The sequence below is a fragment of the Dermacentor andersoni genome, chromosome 7, assembly GCF_023375885.2.
Source record: "Dermacentor andersoni chromosome 7, qqDerAnde1_hic_scaffold, whole genome shotgun sequence".
Taxonomy (NCBI): Eukaryota; Metazoa; Arthropoda; class Arachnida; order Ixodida; family Ixodidae; genus Dermacentor; species Dermacentor andersoni.
This window is the reverse complement of record NC_092820.1, coordinates 146,828,350-146,843,494: the sequence shown is the minus strand read 5'-3', so window position 1 is coordinate 146,843,494 and position 15,145 is coordinate 146,828,350. Positions and strand designations below refer to the sequence as shown.

The following is a 15,145-nucleotide window of genomic DNA, read 5'->3' as shown; positions in this document are numbered from 1 at the left end:
GCGCGTTACAAGAACGACACACACGCAGGCTGGTATAAAGACGAGAAGCCGGGAAGAAGTAGCAGATAAAAAAAAAGAAAGAAAAAGAAGAGTGACCTTCTCTTTTTAACCGTGCGGTGAATCGCTGGAATGCCTTCGTTATCCCCGCAAGAAGCGGACGACGACTTCGCCGAGGCAAGCCTATAGCAAGTTGAAGCAAAGGGCGATTGCCGTCTTTTTGATTTAGCTTCTCGTCGTCCAATCTACGTCTTCTAGTCGTCGGAACCTCGACGACTTCGCAACGTCTCTGCTAAATACGTGCACGACTGCGGGAGCTGAGTACCGCATCAACCAATAAGAGCAGCGAAGAGAGAGAGGGAGAGGGGGGGACTAACGACGCTGCTGCGGCAACGTCGTCGTCTGCTGTAAAAATAACGAACAGACGACGCTGCAACGTGGGCGGCGAAGGTCAAAGAGCTCTTATTTTGAAAAAAGAACCTTGTCGCTAGGCCAGCGTATGGTGCTTGATTTTAGTAACACAGACAGCGACGCGAGAAAAGAGACGCGAGCGTGAAAGAGTGAAACTCGGGCAGCGCGCTCTCGTCCAGCTCGTTATGCTCTTTCTTTTCTTTTCTTTTTTTCGTGCGCGTCTCTTGTCATTGTATCCCTCAATGCGGTTTGCGTAGCTAAGAAAAAGAGAATATGTTGCAGATTCATCCGCTCAGCGCAATTCGGAAGTCGTTTACTAGGGTAATGTTTGCCGGAGCAAAAGCACCGTCGAAACGAGGAACTCCGTTTTTTTTTCAGCAGCCTATAAAGTCACGCCTGAAGTAGTGCGCAACGTAAAGTAGTTTCTCAGCGCCATACTTCGACAGCACCGCTATAGTTTTCTAGAGAAGGCAAGAGTGTGGGCTTAGGAGTCCGTCCGCGACAACTATACACCTAAACCCAGTAAAACTATAGGCCCGTTTCTTCAAGAAACGCCGCAAAATAGTCAAATGGCACACACACACACACACACTTGCAGTGGGCTGAAATCGCCGAAATATAAATCCCTCACGCTTGCTTCGTCTCGTCTGCACCTTCCACAGCCCAGCGCAGATCACACGACATTTCGTCACGTCGACGACGACCGCTCCCAGATTAAAGGCTTCAGCCACGACGACAAATCGAGCCCTTCGCTACTCCTACATACCACTGACGCAATGGACGCCATCCAAGGACACAGTCGCGGCGACTGCGGAAGAAAAGCATCAAGACGTAGTCCTAACCGAATGGTTAGCGCTCGTCGCGGCTTTCCAAAGCTATAAACAGCGTTCGGGAAAAGTTGATCTATGGAAGCTTAGCGGTGCGGACGCCCTAACGGATGGACACGGTTTAAGCGATAAGCCCCCAAACGCCAATGAGATTTGCGATCACGCCACTCTTCGGTTCCCCATCTATCTCCGTATAGGCGCCAGGTGGAAAAGCTCATAATGCTCCTCTGCAAACCGTGGTCACGGCTCTCGCTCTGCGCCGCGGCGAAAAGCCCACGCGAAACCGGGCCTCGGGGTAAGCCGTCGCCACGTCCAGTGGCGACAAAATGCGAACGCCGAATTCGCCAGAGACTGTCGCGATGGACGGGCACCACAAGCCCGTCTATATAGGCATGCACTCTTAATGTCGTTTCACAATGTGGAAGAGTTTTGCAAAATATGTCACACAATAAGGTGGAACTTACGTAAGGAAGGAGGTTAATATATCTCTTACACAGTACAGGCCTGAGTACACTCTCTTAATAAGAGAGCATGTAGGCCTTGTTTTCTGAAATCGTCATCCTCATGATCATCAGCCTGTTTTAAGTCCCCCTGCCAGGCCGAACAGCCCCAGCTTTTTCATGACAGGGGGGCGACAGTTACGTGAGTTAACGGTGCCCATCCGAACGAACACAGACGTTATCTGCTCTGGGTTCGCGCTAGAGGAACGTCGAGAGTCCACGAGGTCTAGTGACCCGTGTGTTGCGGCAGCAGAGAGCACGCCCGTGCCAACGGTCACTCCCGAAGCTCCCTAATCACCCCGTTCATCCCCAATCCACACCGCATTAGCACCGTCAACTCGGAACGCCCCCCGTCCCTCGCTTTGATACTCTGTCCCTTTTTCCCCAACGATTCCCGGTCGTACGTCGAGCGTTAACAAGCTGCCAAAGTCAGCGTCAATGCACAAACGGCCGGTGTCCCCCCCCCCCCTTCGCCCTCCTTCCCTTCCCAATTCGCTACCACTTTCAACAGCGTCGGTGTCAAGCCACAGGCCGCCACAGTCTCCCACACCCGGCCTCCTTTTATCCCCGCATCGACCGACAGTGCCCCCACCACCCGAAAACACGGCTTAGGTTACTATATACATGCAGCCCGCGTCAACGGCAGGAGCTCCCCGTGCTAAAATGGCGACGTCTTCCTCAACCGCACACGCAAGGCGATCACTAGCCGAGCAAGTGTCCGGCTGCTAATTGGATCGTCCAATCGGCGTGAACGCCCGCCTTTCATCAAAGCCCTCCTCCTCACGCCGTCCCCGTCTCTCCCCGATTTCCCCCACCGAGAGAAAGAACGGGGGGGGGGGGGGGTGTCATCAGTTCAGGCTTCGTCATACTTCAAAAACCAGCGGTCAGACGCATGTGCACACTCTCGCACCACCCATCGTCGATAAAGGGCCGGCACCCCAAGCGGCTCACTATCCGCCCCGAGGGAAAATCCCTAATCCTTCATATCGATACTTCTTCCCACTCCTATCCTCGTGTCCCGGACAGAGACATACCTAACTCCAGCTATATCCCTAATACACAATAGAGCCCACTCTTTCCCAAAGCCGCGATGACCAACAACAGAACCGTGAGACAATGAACCCACGCGCCGTGGCGCGTCACATAGAGCCCGCTTTTCGCACTTGCGCAACTCTGGGCCCACCCTCCTCTTCGAGCCTTCCCTTTTCGCGCCTTCTACGACAACGAAAGGGGGGGGGGAGAGTCGAAACTTCGAGGCGGTAGAAGTTCACCCTCTGAAGGTCTCCCCAACCTCCGTCTCCCTACCACGCACCCCTCCCTTCCTTGGCCCAGGGAGCCAACATCAGCGCGGCACTGACTACGCCAAATGTCGAGCGCGTCGCCGCTTTCTTCGCGGGCACTACACCGAAAACCCATCCTCTCGAACGTCCGCCCTCGCCGGACCACCACCAGCCCCATCCTTCGTCTTCCCCGCTATGCTTCCCAACATCAAGTCATGCACGCCTATATCCATCCCCTATCCCCTTCGCCGCTCCTCTGCAAGCAAATGCCTTAACGCTATACTCACCACGCCCCCCGCTCCCGACGAGGAAAACTTTTCCCTCCGTGACTCGCCCGCTATCCCCACAACGTCCAACCCCAACGGGAGCGAACTTTCCCGATCATCCCTCGCTATCCCTCCACCTTTTTCTCGTCGACGAAGCACCTTCATCAGCCCCTCCCCGCTACAACACGACTCCTCCTCTCCCATGCATTTCGTCTTCGCCGCGCTGCGCCCCGAACACCCAAGGCGAGCCATGGCAACAATAGGGATCCGAAGATTCATCGACTCGGGAGAAGCGGGGCTACCCGCGCGACCGCTGCTACACAACACACCCGACTCTGGGCAGGGCCCGGGGCTGATGACGAAAGAGAGGCGTGATTAATAACACGTTACCCCGAACCCTCGCGAGCATCGCCCGCGCCCAGCCGCCCTCGCCAGACGTCTGGCAGGACCCCGCGCCGCGCTCCCTACATCCCAACGGTGGAACACAAACAAATAAAAAAAGGGAAATCGGGCGCCTACATACATGGGAATCACGATAGTGGAAGAGACTGCCCGTCGCGCCTTTTTTTGGTGCAATACAGCGCCCTCTGTATATATGTCCGAAGCCGACGACCACAAACGGGACGACGCGCACGGTTACTAGCACGGGGAAGAAACAAGGGTGGCTCGTGAAGAAGGACCACGTCGCGGAGTTTCGTAAGCACTTATTGTATTCGGTGACGACCTAAGACATCGGTCCAAGCGCCGCCCACAAAAGCGCATTGCAACAGCCGTCTGCGCCTCGGCGCTCCAAAAATTATCACCAGAAAACAGAGTTTCCCATAAAAATTACTTGAGGGGACTATGGTGCGATCGTTTAGCTACCATGGGAATAAGTTGGTAGTACATGAATTTGTGTATTCTATGCGCTTCTGGCTTACGCGTTTTTGTCGCCTGATTTATAATGCTTTATTTTTCAAGTCTTCAGAGCAATGCATTATTTTTTTTCTAAACGCACGAAGGCAGTAAGTCTCTGCCCACATGCATATATAATCGTTGCGAATTGTCGAAATTGCAGCGAAATATTTTGGTGGAAATGATAAACTTACTAAGCCACACGTTCGTTCTGAGCCGGAACGATGAAGTTTAGGCAAATCCATGCACCGACCATCACTGGTTAAACCGCAAGACACTATAGGGCCAGATTTCCCTCTAGTAATTTTAGTAGCAAACAGGTTTATACCGTACCGTGCGGGTGTTTTCTCTCTCGCTCTCTCCCTGGCTTCTTCTATATATACATATATACATACAAGATAGGAGTGTGTACGGTTGCCTTACCCACGTATTTCAGAGGGCCACGCGGTGAGTAGTCTTCTGTGGGGGCGAAAGAAAGCTGTTGAGCAAGACTTCCAAGACCTCTTTGTTGCACAACGCGCCACGAAAAAAAAAAAAAAAGAACCGACTGCAATGTGTACCACAGCAAATTACTTCATTAACCATAACACTCTCGCTCTCTCAAGACACTCTGCACAAAAGCGCTTGCGAGGGAAGCGTCAAGTGAGACAATGAAGGCAGTCATATCCATAATAGCGCTGCAGGAAGAAGCCCGCAGGGCTGCAGTTCCCGACGTCAAAAGCAACTTGTGCTGTCTGCGGCAGCGTCAAAGCTTGTGCAATACGTAACAAAAGCGCGCCCCTACGCTGACCTTATCGAGGTATCTCATACAGTCCGCAGGCTGCCTACGCAGACATCTTGTGGGACCAGGAACCCTAAGCCTCCGCATAGGTTTTGCTCTGGTGAACGCGTAGGAAGGAAAACAAGAGGCGAAAAGGCAGAGAGGTTAACCAGACTAATTAAGCGTCTGGTTGGCTACTCTGCACAGGACAGTGGGCAGTATACAAACGGCACTGTTAGGGCATAAGCTCGCAATTAGGCATTTTCACAAATTAAGAATACAAAGTTAGGGAAGGCTGACGGTCGGCCGGGTGTACGCAAAATTCTTAAAATAAGTACAAAAAAAAATAAAGAGAACAAGCCAAGTTACAGTCTTTCGCAAGCAGAAGAGTGCGCTGCTGTCCTTCCTTTCTTTCCTTTTTCTTTTTTTTCCAAGCTAAGCCACTCGGGCACAACACATCAATGCAGCGTGCAGATTTCGGACATTTTACGCAAACGCATTTACGTATGTAAATGCGGTTACGTAATTACGTAATTACGGTTACGTAATTTTACGTACGCATTTTACGTAACCGGCTACCGCAAACGGGCACGTGTACACACGTGATTCTCAATCACGTGTCCGCACTTTGCTTGAGCAGCGACGACGTGAAATAGCCCTTAAGCGGAGAAAAAAAGCAAAACCGTCCCAAAAGCAACGCAAGAATGTCGATCACCGTTCTCTGAATCACGTGGAGGACCCGAACGAGTTGTCCTCTACAAGGACAAGGACGCCAAACTTATACAAAGAAATAAATTAAAAAAAAAAGAAAGCTGCTTGCTCCTCGCACTACATAAAAGCCACCTGAAAGCCATCTGCTGTAACGCTTATGCTACAGCGAGAGAACAGAAAGAATAAAAATAGAGATTTTCGAGCAAAAAAAAACTTGAGAAAGTCTCGTCAGGTGCGCGCGTTCCCAAACTTTCGAAACGGTCGCGGGCGGAGAGAGTCGTCGTTCGGGCACTGACGACTTCCCTTTTTTTTATTATTTATTTTTTTTAAGTGAGAGGCTCAAGAACAGCAACGCGTGTGTCGTAGCGTCTTGTAATTTATGCACTGGCACGCGCGCGCGCCCACACACAGCTAGCCAGCCAACTCACCCTACTGTGTGAGCCAGCGCCTGGTATTTATGTATGTATTGCGCGTAATAAAAAAAATACCCAAAAAGAAAATAAAAATTCATTATTTGCAATCTCGTATTGAATGGAGCATGGGACAAGTAGGCGCGGCGTTCGCCGCTATTCTCCGAAGTATGCCGCGGCGAATGAATCTGAGAAAACGATCCATCATCACAACAGTGCCACGTCGAGGGGGAACAAAAAATGTGTGGCGAGAGCAGAATCAGTCATCGCCCTTAAGAACGTTGAGAGATTGTGTGTATAATATATATATATATATATATATGAGACAGAAGTACACGCGAGATGTCGAAAATTTCTCGCCCAGCGTTAAAACTTTAAATCGATTACCGGACGCAAAACACAAAGGAAAGAAAATGAGACAGCCCGTTCCAAATATGGCCTCCCATAGATCACCTTGATGGCCATAACCAATCCCCGTCTTCTCTTTCTTCTCCCCATATATACGTTTCCTTCCTTACTTCCCCCCTATATATATTAGGGAAAGCCAGTTCCGTGCATGGGAAAAAGAAAACTGACCATAAGCTGCGACGTTTCTGATGGTGAACGTTATTTCTTTTTTTTTTTTTTCTTCCTATGTGCCTTCGACGATCTTCGTAGGTTAGACTGTGAAAGGCCGTTAAAGTAAGAGCTCGTTACGGGCAAAATTGATTTTCACTGCCGTTGCCCTAACTCGCCCCCTCGCCGCGTTCTCTTCCTTTTTTTCTTTTTTATTATCTGCTTCTTTCTTTGTTTCGCTTTCTTCTTGCAAGCTCTCCGACTTTCCGTCGGCACTGAGATTTCCGCGCCGAGAGCTCTCCGGAAATTTGGTCGAGGCGTACGCGCCTATACGTATACGTTTTCGAACAGTGTACCCGTATAGTCTATATACGGTCTTGCCGATAGATAGCTTTCACGTGACGTCATGGACGCTGTTACCCGCCACGCTGGTCCTCCAACATGGCGGCTACGATGACGTCAGTGGAAGCCGTTTATAGAGAACCGCACTACACTTTTACGTCACGACCAGCATGTTTACTTGCAACAGGCCCTATTACAAGTATGTACGGCACACAGGTCCTACAGCGGCTCCTCCGCTTCTTCCTGCACAACGTCTGGTCTTTTCAGGCAACCATTTACTTGGCGTTTGCGGAAAGCTCTACTCATAGAGCAGCCATTCATTCTTGTAAATATTGTTTGCAACCAGGTTCTAAAGATGTTCAAAGGTTGTTCCTACAGTAGTTTTTTAATGATTATTATTATTGCAATTACTAATCTTGTGTTCATAACGGATTCTATTTTTTTCTTGATAGTTAACTGTATTTTTCCATTAGTCAACACAAGCGTGGTACGCAATTAAATGGAATTAAATATTCATGTCGCAGATGTATGCGTTTGCATTTGACTATATTCGATATTGGATTCGATATTCGATGCCTTACTACCTGTACTCGATTCGTATTTGGAAAAAAGCTGGTATTCGCCCCCACCTCTATTTTAAACGTATTCTGTCCGAAAGCTATCGTTAAAATCGACATTAATTCGTCCTCAATTGAAAAAAAAAATTATTTCCGCGGTTCCCTTGCACTTCGCCCCCGTCGAAATGCGGCCACCGCTGCCAGGATCGAACCCACGACCTCGAACTCGCCAGCGTAACGCCACAAGCACCCAAGCTACAGCGCCGAGAGTAAAACTAATTTGGCCTAATACCGTTGTGTTAGTCACAGTGAACGAAAAGTACACGTGAAGTGCGATTCGAATACCATGAGTTGACATGAAAACCAAATGACAATGCAGCATTAACATGCCAACCTACCGCACGATGTTTAGACAGAGAGAGAACGTTCTTTCTTTTTTAACGAAAGAAAGCACAAAAGGGCGGTCACTTTCTCCCCATACACATGTAGAATTTGGCATATAACCGTGGTATTTATATAAGAAATCGACGATCTGTTCTTGTCTGTTTTTCAGTCGTAACGTATACGCTACAGTCGGCGATAAGCATCAACTTCAAAAAGCGATAATGTCCGCAAGCCGTCATCGGGTCTGAAGAGTATAAACACATCATCTGCATACACACACACTAAACGAGCGAGCTCTCTCACACTGTCTCGTTTCCTAATTTTACGTCCCCCTTTTCCCCTATACTCCGCACGCACAGGGTAGCAAACCCGGTACTATTCTGCCTGACCTCCCCTGCGCCTCTCGTCCTCCCTGTCTGCCACCTCTCTCTCCTATTTATACCACTCTATTTGTATCACTCTATCTCTACATATTTCCTTATATTTATCTCGCTTTCTATTCTTCTCTCTATCTATATCTCTCTATCCATATACCTACTTCTCCATGTCTATCAGTCGCTCTATCTCTATCTAACGTCTCTTTCTAGGTCTGTCTCTCCGTCTGCCAATCTATATCTATTTGATATCCGTCTATATCACTCTATCACTTTATATTTATCCCTCTCCTATCTATCGCTCCCTCTCTGTATCGGTTGCTCTCTCTCTCCCTCTATATCTTTATCTATCATAGCTATATCTATCTATCGATCTATCTATCTATCTATCTATCTATCTATCTATCTATCTATCTATCTATCTATCTATCTATCTATCTATCTATCTATCTATCTATCTATCTGACCATCATATCTATCTATCCATCATATCTATCTATCTACCCATCTATCTATATATCCATATATCTATCTATCTACCCATCTATGTATATATATCCATATATCTATATACCCATCTATCTATATATATCCATCTGTCTATATCGATCTATCTATCTATCCATCATATCTGTCTATCATATCTATCTACCCATCTATCTATATCTATCTATCTACCCGTCTATCTATATCTACCCATCTATCTATATAGATATCTATCTATCTATCTATCATATCCATCCATCCATCTATCTTCGTCCTTCGGACACCTCACACGTGCGCGCCGCACGGTTGCAGAACCACCGTCCCAACCTTCGCGGCAACCCGCAATCACGCCACGCGCCGCGGCCACCTCGACGGTCAGCGTTGCCGCACGCGTCTTCCGAAAAAAAAAAACACCCTCAGCTCCAGGGGAGATTGCGCGAGCCAGAAAGGGTGGAACAACAGGCGTCAGACCGACCACAGCACTGTATACGCGGCCGAAGCCTAGCCAGCATCTCGACCCGTGTACCTCAGAGTTCATTAGAGGGCCAGTTTCCATTAGTCCTCGCTATGACGACACGCGATACGCGGTGCGCTGCGCACAGAATAGCGAGTGGAGAGGAAGGGGGGAGGGCGGGTTAATCTCCGGACGGAGCCAGTGCTTCCTGTGACCGAAGACTGCGCTTTGCAAAACAGACACACACACGTGGGTGGGGCGAGCTAGCTATGCACTTACGCAAGACGCTCTGTACGGCGCGGGAGGAAAGGTCGAGAAGGTCGTGGTCGAATAGCGTTTATCACGAAAATGTGCACGTGTATCTACTTAGTCTGCATACTACTCGACCTTTCACGGGTAAACACTGTGCGTGCGTGTGTGTCCTTAGCTTAACGAAAAGATGGATTTCCGCGCAAGAGGTACACTCCAAGAGACGTTCTCGGTCGTTGACGCAGTGTCGACGACGGTAAATGGAATTGCACGTACTACAAAAATGCGCATCACAGGTCAGTTAGTGTGCATCGGTTGGTCAATTTGTCGTGCAAACTCATTACAACAGAGGCAAAATCAATGCACTGGATGACGGCCACTATTCGAGCCGACCGGCGAACCACAAGAGAGGAAAGGCAAGAACAGTCATAATGAAGCTATGGCCTAGCAGCGGAAGCGTGCCTTAGACTTATACCAGAGGGCCGGCAGGGACGTGTCCGGCAGCAACGGTAGCGACACCTAGCGGTGTGGTGCTTAACCAAAACGCGTGTCTTTCAGCCTATGCTATAGAGTTTCCTGCAACGATCACTAGAGGGAACTCTGGCGCTACGATCGTTCAGACACCGTGGGAAGAGAGAGAGAGCAGGGAAGAAGGAAAGGCAGGGAGGTTAACCAGACTGAGTCCAGTTTGCTACCCTACACGTGTGGAGAGGAATGGGGAGTGAAGGAGAGAGAGAGAAAACATGAGTCTATACCCCACTTTCACCGTGGAATGATGATTAGTACGTGGACTTGGCTGATCTTTGTGCTTGTGGCCTCAGACGTTCTTGTGGCTTCGTTTATTGCGCTTTGTTTGCCTTCGTCGGACTAAATTTCAAGGCAAGATACTTTTTTTTTTATGCGGAAGGCGCTAAGGCTTTGAACACGCATAATCGCTGCTAAATGCAGTGTTTCCGCATGTCCACAATGGTTTCGATATCGGGCTTCTGTGATAAAGGTCCTGCGTCCGAATCTTGCCGTCGCGCAACTTTAATAACGTTTTAATTATTTGTAACGCGGTACTTCATTGAAAACGATCAGCTTGCAAAGTCTCGAAGCCGCGCTTCAAGCCAGAAGGAGGAAGTTTAGGCAAGTCCGTTGTACCGACAATCATTTCCACGATGATCGATTATCATCCCTGCTTGCAGTTACCGTATAGACACTGTATAACGTGGCACTTCCCTGCAACAATTTCACGAAACTGCCCCGATTCGGCCGTCGGTGCTTGTTTCATCGCGAGAACGGCGTCAACGTCTTCTACCTAAAAAACAAAAAACGAAATCGCATGCACTGTATACACAACGCGCTATGGCTGCGGTTGACTGCCTTGCAGTAAATCTAGACTCGGAAGTGAGAAAACGGTTAAATTATATATATATATATATATATATATATATATATATATATATATATATATATATATATATATATATACACACGCGAGGTTAGACGATCGAGGCACGCCACGAACGCCGGCATCGTCGCAGGTCGTCGATACCGCGCGCCAGCTTGAGCAGCCATCGACTAGAGAGAATGCCGGGAGTATAGCAACACAGAAAGCAGGATGCGAAAGAGCGTAGCGCAAGTTGAGAAAGGCAAGAAAACAAAGTAGGGACATGGGAGGGGTGGGTGTGACGCAGAAAAGAGAGAGAGAGAGAACGATCAGCGCACCACCGCTATAGCTACCACCACCACCAGGCGGCAGCAGTTGCAGCCTATACGGGCTCTCTCTCTGAACCCCGCTCACATCGAGGAAACGCCCTCCCCTCCCCGCGCACAGCGTGAAACGCGTATAAAGGCAACGCGCAAAGGATGCCGGTAGCAGGCGAACGTTGGAACGGTCGTCTCTGTTTCCCAGTAAGACGCGACCCGGCTGGTATACAGCGAGGGAGCATTGACGCGCGAAAAAATAAAAGCGAGCAAAAAGAAATGGGAGCAAGCCCACCAACAACACAGAGGCGGCGGCGACCACTTGCGCAGAAGCACGCACGCTCAGACACACAAATACACACAGGAGAGAGAGAGAGAGAGAGAACAAGTTCGTGCCCTAGAGCCGAATTACGACCAGCCACTGGAGCCGAGCCTCTGTGTATATGCGGACTTCGCAACGCGCACTATAAAAGTGAGTTATGAATAAGCCAGGAGGCGAGCCAAGACGAGTCAAGGCCCGGAACCAAGGAAGGAGCAGCCGGAAGAGGAGGAAGGGGTGGGGGGGGGGGGGGGGCGGTCGTAATATAAGGCGTCACGGCGAAGAAGAAAGAAGTTGACGGCCGTATAAACGTCCGCCCGGACGGCCAAATGACTCGTTCCCTTGGCAACATGGTCGCTAAATCAGTTCTTTGGCACGCTGCGTACATTCGGGAGAAGCGGTGACGGCTTTTCGATGCAGTGCGCTATAACACAGTACCGTATATATGCGATATGCCGGGGGCGCTGAACGAGGGTCGAGGATTGATGGCGGATATTCGAACGTGCACTCCGCAGAGAAGGTGGCAATTGGGAGAGAAAAAAAAAACAAAAAGCTTTATTTTTCTGGAGAGGGAAGGGAATTGGGGGCCTTCTTTTTTTTCTTTTTTTTTTTTTTTTTTTTTTGCCAAGGGACCGACGTGGTGAGCAGTTTTCGACGACAGCTGCTTGAAAGGAGGACTAAGGAACCAGCACTGTAAATCATTTTAGACCCGGTAAAGTTTTCTTTCAGAGCTTCTCTCTTATGTCAAAAAGTGCAACGCGCTACATAGAAAAAAAAAAAGAAGGCTTCGTCAAAAGCCGATAACCATACAGACCGGCTGGCGAAAAAAAAAAAAATCGAAGCAACGCAGACGACGCAGCGCCTGCGTCGTCGCCAACTTTCTTTGTCCTCATCTCTTCGCGACGTTTTTATTACAACGTTTGAACTCCAACACGCTACCCTATATAGCCGTAGATCAATATCTTTATCTTACCGGTGCTCTGCTCTTGTGCTCAGACTTCAGAGAGAGAGATCGCACTTTATGGTCCCCGGCCTCGCAATATAACACCTGCCGCTGTTGTTGCTCGCCATTGTTGCTCAAGAGAAAAAAAAAACGAAACGCGCCCTCTATACGCTTCGCAGGTACATCGACCTCCTGGTCTATGGTCTCAAGAGTCGCTCGCGAGACAAGCGGAGTCGCCAACGACAGCAGCAGTGGCACCTGACGCCCGTGCGCCTGGAACAGCCGCGCTCCCAGCAGGTGCGCCTCCCGTTCCTGTAGCTAAACAACTGCACTCACTCGTACCCAGTGTAAAATGATTTACACCCTTAAAACGGAATACGAGTGCGAATCTGTCTATAACTCACACCCTTACACCCTTTTTGGATGTAATGGTTCGACTTACACCCTTTTGACTTAAACCCTCGACTTACACCCTTATTTTACATCGACTTACACCTTCTTTCTCACCTTTAAAGGTGTAAATGATCTTACAATGCAGAATTAGAGTACTGACATAATATTTTAGACTATTTTTTTTTTTAGTTAAATGGAGCGCCGGACCTCTTTAAAAGCCTGAAAGAAACGCTGACAAGCCTTAGGAAGCTTCAGATAATGTAACATAATAAGTTTTCTACAGCCAGCTTCGGGTTTGGATTCTACTGTGTTGTGACGGTCATAACGAAGAAGGTAGCCACGAAGGAGCGAGACACTGCCAGTGTCAAAACGTCGCACAATGCTAGCGACGCCCTGCTGCCACGCAACCACATTATGCACGATGACGTCACGACAAATCGAGCTCCAGGGAAATGAAATCAGAACAGGCTGTAGAGAAAATGTTACACGGACATGTGTACTTGTTTATCTTTTTTCCGGTGACTGCTTTTCCCCGGTTGACAAACTTTGAACAATAGGCAGTTTTAGTTGGGCGTCCGCACCAACCACCACGTATGCAGCGCGTACGTAGCGAAGTGCGCGCGTGCGCGATGCGGCAGCAGAGAGCTTTAGGTTAGGGGACGCAAGCGGCTTGCGTACGCAAGAACTAGGGTCCACGGTACTGCGCATGCGCAGACCCCTACGTCTGGACCGCTATCGTTGTGCTTTCGAGTGCCGGATGCTTTTGTGGGCACATGCGCAGTATCGCCGTCGCCCCTAGTTCTTGCGTACGCAAGCCGCTTACGTCCCCTAACCTAAAACTCTCAATAGTCGGCCGGACTCAAAAGTTGAGAAGGGGATTGCTGACCTGCGCGCGCAGGAGCCGGAATAGTGTGCTAGTCAGCGCCGCCATATGCCACCTCCTGAAACTGTGTAGCCAGTCAGAGCCGCCACGAAGTCAAACCACAAGCCGGAGTCACATACTCGGCAAGAGCCATATAAAAAAAACGGGCTTCTCGTGGACACGCAAGAACTTCCCGCGAAGCCCACAGCGGACGCTACGCAGCTTTTTGAAAGCTGCGAGCGCACGCACCCAAGAGACCGTGCGTGGTCCTGCGTACTGCGCATGCGCACTGTCGCCTCCGCAGGTTTCCTGCGTACGCAGAGCTGCTGCGGAAGCCCTACTAAAGCTGCCTATTATACCTCGGCGCAGGACGCACCCGCATGTGTCGGGAAGTTCCTCGAATGTTATCGTTGATTCTATACCTATTGTGCGTGTTCTCGCCCAAACTTTGTGTAACCTGCATGTGCGACACGAATTGTGTAGTACTTTCTGGAAGGCACGCTGGCACCAGCGATTACGTGCGAACGTTCGACGAGTCACGTATGAAAGACGACGCGCTCTATCCCGCTGATCAGATTTTTTGTTCAGCCATTGCGCTCGCCGCTATCGTTATGCTTCGAGTGCCGCGTATTTTTGTGGGCACAGGCCCGCTCAATAAAGAGTTCGTTTCGCGATGCAGATTTCCTGCTACTGTGTTCTTCACCATCACTACAACGGGACAATATCAAGTTATTTAATGCGCCCTGAAGTTCAATATTTTTTTCTACGGTTTAGAAGTATAGCGCCTTTACTTAACGCAAAAACAAAATGAATATTCGAGAATAGCATGTCAGTACCTCCTTTAACGTGCATCAATAGCTCGGTACACTAGCGCTTTTGCATATTTATCTCGTATACCCTCAAGGACAGAAGCATTACAAACGGGCGTAGTCAAATCAATTCTGCCCCTATCGGATTAGACACACCGTACCTCCCGCGCAGATTCTGCAAGAAACGCGGTCGGCCACGCACCGTGTATCTGCACGCATACGGGTACTTCACTGCTTGCAGGCTGCCGAGGCGCGTCCTCTACTCATACCCCACCGACGTTGTCGCCCAATCGGGGCGCATATTGCAGGTGGACTACTACCTGCTCATGATCCACGAGGACCGGGACACGGCCCTGCTGGCGCTGCTCGAGAGCTTCATGCAGTCGGCGCCGCAGCTCGTGCTGCAGCTGTACATACTGTGCGACCGGTATGGACTGCGGATGCACGTGGACACCCTGACAGGTGAGCGCGACACGGCCCACTACTACTCCTCAAGTACACTGTTCCTACGGCGGAGCTTTCTTTCGCGAAGCTCCTTTCTGGGCAACGACAGTGAGTTTTAGCTGTCCGTAAACGTATTGCTGTTTGCGGAATACGGGGTTACCGGAGAGGTGTATACTGCGACAGCAAAAGCGCTGGTAACGCCATCTTGTGACAGAAAGTTTAACCAGAG

General features: G+C 49.6%; 2 protein-coding genes across 5 annotated transcripts in view; one reads left to right on the top strand and one right to left on the bottom strand.

Annotated features, from left to right (window-relative positions):
* LOC126534485 (ninein-like protein) overlaps positions 1–15,145 on the bottom strand; it is a 496,791-nt gene that overhangs the window by 350,040 nt on the left and 131,606 nt on the right. The window lies entirely within an intron of this gene.
* Positions 1–15,145, top strand: part of LOC129385563 (XK-related protein 6-like) — a 266,099-nt gene that overhangs the window by 230,621 nt on the left and 20,333 nt on the right. Inside the window, exons 6-7 of the mRNA XM_055072243.2 lie at positions 12,588–12,705; positions 14,781–14,934. Coding sequence (XP_054928218.1) covers positions 12,588–12,705; positions 14,781–14,934 — 272 coding nt within the window. The remainder of the gene's footprint in view (positions 1–12,587; positions 12,706–14,780; positions 14,935–15,145) is intronic.